This window comes from Cupressus sempervirens, chromosome 9 (assembly GCF_028749045.1).
Source record: "Cupressus sempervirens isolate cs-2001-9-10 chromosome 9, ASM2874904v1, whole genome shotgun sequence".
Classification (NCBI taxonomy): Eukaryota; Viridiplantae; Streptophyta; class Pinopsida; order Cupressales; family Cupressaceae; genus Cupressus; species Cupressus sempervirens.
This window is the reverse complement of record NC_143126.1, coordinates 403,026,294-403,032,860: the sequence shown is the minus strand read 5'-3', so window position 1 is coordinate 403,032,860 and position 6,567 is coordinate 403,026,294. Positions and strand designations below refer to the sequence as shown.

The following is a 6,567-nucleotide window of genomic DNA, read 5'->3' as shown; positions in this document are numbered from 1 at the left end:
TGAGGTTTCATTAAATTCAAATAAAGAAAACACTAGATATGTGTTACATGTAGAGAATCTAAATGTTATTGGTCTCCTTAAGGCATTTTGATACATTAGTTTCTACACAAATGTACTTGTATGGTTGAGCCATGAAAAGTTTGTCACACTCGACATAAATGATATTCCACAGTGAGATGGCTATTATTGGCAAGAAATCCCAACATGCCAAGAGGGACCTATAAAATATCATTTAGATAAGAACATAGGGAACAATTTCCTTAGAGAGCATCTCATTTCATTTCCAAGGTGTGAAAACTAGAAGTGATGCTTGGATAAGTAGGGATGATGTTTGAAACTGGCTCTTGTATGACTAGCTTGAAAAAAAATAAAAAAATAAAAAACTCTTTTGCAAGTGTTTTGAATTGGAACAAGGAAAATCACATGCAAGACCCAAGCCTTGGTTGTTTATACTTTACATATGCTTTTAGAGGAGACTCTAAAAAATTTAACTAAGATTTCCATTCCATCAACAATCAATGAGAAGAGTCTCATCCAAAGATGTCCTAAAAGATAACCTTTATGAACAAAACAAACTTTGGGACAAATTCCCTTGAGCACTTTAATGATACAATGTTTATATGCCTTCAAACCTTCAACACCAGCTACAATTGATTTAATGAAGTTTAACACTATTTGAAATTTGTAGACATATACCATTTTCACTATTATAATTATTTTATTTTATTTTGTGAATGACACAACTTAAACTTTCTAGATAAGTCTATGCTATTACAAGATGAAAGTATAAATCATACAAGTGATTTGACTTGATCATTGTAGACAAATTTGTGATATTTAAAGACAAACATAAAACATGAAGGAGAAACAAGAAAGTCTAAAAGCTTTGATGGTTTGTTGGCTACATGCCGTATGCACAAAATATACATTAATGACAAATTTCCTTTATCACTTTGATTGCATCATCTTTACACTTTATTGAATTTCAACAATAACAACAAACACCACATTAATGAAATATAAAGTTGATAAATATATACTATTTTTCCCCCTAGAATTATTTATTTTGTAGATGATGTGATTGATCCTTCTAGAAAAGATTGTGATATGAGAAGACCAAGACATAAAAGCAAGAAGGTGAATCACTGGACTGTAAAAGTGATAGGCATAACAGCTTAGACGACCTGCTGGCAGCGTACGCTAGTATCTCGTGAGTAAGTTAGGAGGTAGTTGAAAATGGAGGATGAATTTCACGTGAATAGAAGTAAGTCCCATATAAATATAGATGGTAGACAAGGCATTAGAGAATGCCTATCTATAAGAAAAACATTATAGTAATGTCAAAACCCAGGCGCACCTTGTTGAAGGTTATAGTACTTGGTGATGCTGGGTAAGATTAAGTCTGCTACAGCACAAAGTTATACCTTATTTTAATCTTCCACCGTAGAATAAATATTTAATTTGATCTTGTTATGCATTTTGAGAACTTGTCACTAAGACAAAAACTATCTTGTCTTTGTGTTGAAGGGTTGGCAAAACTTCATTGATGGACCGGTATCCACCATCTACATATTTATGATTTCTAAGATTGATTACTATTTTGGATTAGTATCATTTTAATCTTTAACGTTCTACAGATATGTCTACAACAGGTTTAGTGATCATTACAAGGCAACCATTGGTGCAGATTTCATGACAAGGGAGCTTCAGATTGAAGATAGAGTGGTCACCTTGCAGGTTTGCCAAGCTTTACGTCTCTCAAACAATGTTGCTCAAGAACAGCTCTGTGTTTTTAATTTGGGTTATGGTTTTGTGATTGTTCTATAAAGCTTTATATCTTTCAAACAATGTTGAACAATAGTTCTATTTTCTAAATTTGGATTATGATTTTGTGTTTATTCTATTTGAATATACTTTAGTTTAGACAGTATATTTTAAGTTTTGTTTAGTTCAGATGGTTTATCTGAAAGCATACTAATAGGTAAACTTTATATTAAAAAAAAAAAATGTGATTTTAGGTGAGACCAAACAAGTTAAAAACTAATATGCTGATTAAACCTGATCCTGTATATATTTTGAAGTTAATTTCTAATCAGAAATATTATAAAGCATTTATTTATTGCAACCTCCAATATCCTTGAGAAGATATGGGATACAGCTGGGCAGGAGAGATTCCAGAGCCTGGGAGTAGCTTTCTACAGAGGGGCAGATTGTTGTGTTCTGGTGTATGATGTGAATGTGGCCAAATCCTTCGACAACCTTCACAATTGGCACAATGAGTTCATCACCCAGGCATGTAAAAATGTGTATCATTCTCATCAGCATTTTTTATACATTTGTTTTTAAAAAAGTAATTATTAAAAATGTTTGAATTTAAACAACATGTCATAGATTTTGATTTATTTAGATGGGTCATCTGAAATCATATTCTACGAATAAGTATGATTCCAAATGATTTACAAATCACACTCTTTCAAAAGCCGATTCATTAATATGGTTTAAAATGACCCAACTTATATATCAAAGTTCAGAATGTATAATTTATACCAGAATTTTAGAAATGATAGATAATTGAACTGACAGACTTTAATAATGTTTTTCAGGCATCCCTACAGGATCCAAACAAGTTTCCATTTGTTGTTATGGGAAATAAAGTTGATGTTAATGTGGGAAGCAGCAGAGTGGTATGTTGATGGACTCCTCTTTTTCAAGATATAATTTCAGCTGTGGAAATTTGCAGCAATTCAGTAGGAATTGTATGAGCTGATGTATTTCTTTGAATGTTAGATTTCTGAAAAGAAAGTGAGAGAATGGGTTTCCTCCAAAGGAAACATTTCCTTCTTTGAAACTTCTGCTAAGGAAAACTATAATGTAGAGGAAGCATTTTGCTGTGTTGCCCAGACTGCCCTTTTGAACGAACCTAATCTTCATGATATGTAAGATTTCATATCAGAAAGTATCTATTCTGTACTAACAATAATTGTTCTTTTCAAGAAGCTGAATTTACTATGCTAACTATTAGGTTTTATTCTGGTCGATGCAGTTATCTTCCAGTTACTCTTAATGAAGCTGCTGAGGAGCAGACAAGGCCCTCTTGTCAATGCTAATGGTGGAAAATGAGATATTATGCTTGCCAAGAGCTCTACTTTTTCATTCAGAGATGAAGAAACTAATCAACAAACACATAATTACAATTTCGAACTATCTCCACGTCTATATTTGTATTTGGAGATTGTTTTAGTGGAGGGTTTCTCGAAGTGGCATTATGGATATTAATATATTCTTATGTCTTATATCAGCACATTTACCATCTTAATCAACGTATGCTATTGGATATTATATGATACATGCATTATTGTAATTACCCTTTTAATCTTGTGGTCAGTTTGAGCATATGTATTAATACAGAACATATTACAGATCGTCCTATCTTTTGAATAGTTGAGCTAATATCTTAACCTTTACCCACTCCTATATACACAACCACACATTTTTACCCTTGGCCTTATCCGTATATATACACAAGCTTTGAAACAACTGTTTTTTAAAATGTTTAATAATTTGGAGACTTAATGTTATACAAGAACTTCTTTCTAAATTATTTTAACATCATGGATCTAATCTTAGGATTGTGGACAACCCTTTTATTTCAAAATTGAAATTTTTTTATTTCGTTGTACTTAATTAATCATGTATACTTTAAAAAATTTGATGTTATGTACTAGTTTTGAACATATTTTAATATGTACATTTCACATTTTCAATCATCATTTGAAACCCCATTCTATGTCCTTACACCTATAGTCAATTTTGTGTAAATAATTTTGTAGAACTGATTTACAATACATCTACTTGCAATAACAACTCTTTCTAGATATTTCTAAATGTTCACAATCCTCAAATGCTAATAGGAATGAGAGATTGAGCCCACCTTAAAAAGAAACATAACAAGTCTTAGAACCAAAGGATGATTTTTGTTATAGAAATGATCTAGATCTGTTTACTTGATGCTTGATAGAATGCAAGTTTAAAAGTCTAGAAGGTTTTCATTGATAGAAAGTTACTACCTTTTTTGTATCACTATTATCTAATCTCAAAATCATACCTCATTAAATCTAGGGTTAAGTGGTTTTATCCTTCTTAATGTTATAATTCCCAAATTTGCCAATCCCAACTATTTATCATCAGTTGATCTAGGATGGTTTATTCTTAATCGATATGGTGTTTACTTAATTACCCTCAGTTAATCCTTAAGGAAATGTATTTTCTCCCTTATGTTTTGATCAACCCATTGATCTTACACAACCCTAGGGGTTTTCTTTAGGGATCATACCTTAACTATTATCAAATAGCATAGATCATGTAATATTAAGATAGTTGTATCATTCATTTTAAAAAAATTCCTAGGGGTCAAAATTATTTATGTTTATATATCTATTGACTTCCTACCTTGATTTTATCCCTATCTTCTTCCCCTATAACAAACACAAAAGGCATATACACATGACTATGGGACATATAAAAAATTATTTTTCTCTTTATTTGAACTACTTCAATACTAAGATTGACATCAAGTAAAGAGTACAAGTTTATGATGAAACTATACAACAAAACCAAAAACAACTTTCCCAATCAAAGAGTGTAGTCAAGAGATCAAGGTAACTTTTTAGAAGAAGAGGATCCTAGCAAGCTAACATAGACCAAAACATGGTAGAGGAACCAAGAGTGGGAAGAATAAGAGCCATTTTAGGAAAGTTCAAGCACTAGAGACATAGCAAATAAAATTCAAATGATGAAGTTCCGTAGTATTTTTAGAGGTGTAGAAACTAATCAACAAACACATAATTACAATATCAAACTATCTCCTCATCTAGATTTATATTTGGAGAAATTTCTTTATTGGAGGATTTCTCAAAGTGGCATTGCGGATATTAATGTATTCTTCCATGTTATATATGCACATTTACCTTCTTAATCAATGCATGTTATTGGATATTATATGATACATGCATTATTGTAATTACCATTTTAATCTTGTGGTCTAGTTTGAGAAAATGTATCTATACTTGAACATATTGACAAATCATCCCATCTTTTGAATAGTTAAGCTAATTTCTTAACCTTTACTCCCTCCTATACACATATTCACACATATTTAGCTAAGGCCGTATCCATATGTATTCATACTTTGGTACGACCATTCTATTTAAATGTTTAATAGGTTTATTTCTAGACTTCATACAATGGAATGTGAGAATTTATTTCTAAATCAATTTAATATTATGGACTTAATCTTAGGATTGAGAATAACTTGTTTATTTCAAAATTTAAATTTCTTTAATTATTTGTAAATAACACTACTAAATTTGAACTCAATTTTCGACCAATTTTGGTCAAAATTTCCACCCAGGTTGGTTGAAATTTTGACCAGGATGTTCATTGAAGTTTTTCTTGTCGAAATTTTGACCAAAACATTCGTCAAATTTTTTTAATTTTTGGTGGTCCCGATTTGTCAATGTTGGTCAAAATTTTGACCAACCCATTCGTTGAATTTTTTTTGATTGGTCAAAATTTTGACCAATATATTCGTTGATTTTTTTTGATTGGTGGAAATTTTGACTAATGCTTGGTAGAAAACTAACAAGCATTGGTTGAAATTTCCACCAATGTTTGGTCAAATTTTTTTAGCATTGGTGCAAATTTCCACCAATGGTTGGTCAATTTTTTTTTATTTGGTGGAAATTTTGACCAATGCTTGGTAGAAAACTAACAAGCATTTGTCAAAATTTTCACCAATGTTTGGTCAATTTTTTTTTTAATGTTGTATCAAGCAATTGCTTCTTATCCAAGGTATTTAATTTTCAACCTTTTAAATCTCTGCAAAGATAAAGTTGGAGCAAAAAAAATTTCTTTTCAAAGGTGTCCTCCGATTGTAAAGTGTCCATTCCATTATTTGTTCAACAAACAAGACATATCTACTTCAACAGATAATGGAATAGACGCTTTACAATCAGAGGAAACCTTTGAGAAGAAAATTTCTCCTAAGCCAATTTTACCTTTGTAGAGATTTAAAAGGTTGCAAATTAAATGGATTGGATAAGAAACAATTGCTTGATACAGCATGGAACAAATGGACATTTATGCATAAGGCACCATCAACTATGTGAGTCATGCAAATGCAATCAATGTTTTTGGGGTCAAAGCCACCAATTAATATAAGGTTTCTAATCTCCACGAGGTCAAAATTGTGGTTGTAAGGGTTGTGGAGAGGGCACTTCTTCATTGTTTGCTTCATCACTGGTTAACTTGCACCACAGACCGATAGTCTTCATCTTTTTTGTGGGCTCCTACCCCCTATGTGAGTGCTAATGTAGAAGCTGAAGTAGAAAAAATAAGTGAAAGCGTGTTGAATAAGGTTTCTAATCTCAACTTGGTCAACATTGTTTATTTAAGGGCTATGGACTGGGCAATTCTTTAATATCCAATTAGGGGTAGCATTGCATCCTCTTTAACTGTTACATGTATAGCCCTAGGAGGAAATAGGTTGTTGGCTACTTCTTCTGGCCT

The 6,567-nt window shown here is 31.6% G+C and overlaps 1 protein-coding gene across 1 annotated transcript; it reads left to right on the top strand.

The window, feature by feature from the left end:
- Positions 1-1,312: 1,312 nt before the first annotated feature.
- On the top strand, positions 1,313-3,339 carry LOC149538963 (ras-related protein RABG3b-like). Its single transcript, XM_089799006.1, has 7 exons — positions 1,313-1,390; positions 1,528-1,554; positions 1,638-1,737; positions 2,146-2,292; positions 2,604-2,684; positions 2,788-2,936; positions 3,044-3,339. Exons 1-7 carry the CDS (start codon positions 1,338-1,340, stop codon positions 3,105-3,107), a joined length of 621 nt encoding a protein of 206 aa, XP_089655132.1. The 5' UTR covers positions 1,313-1,337; the 3' UTR covers positions 3,108-3,339.
- Positions 3,340-6,567: the final 3,228 nt, after the last annotated feature.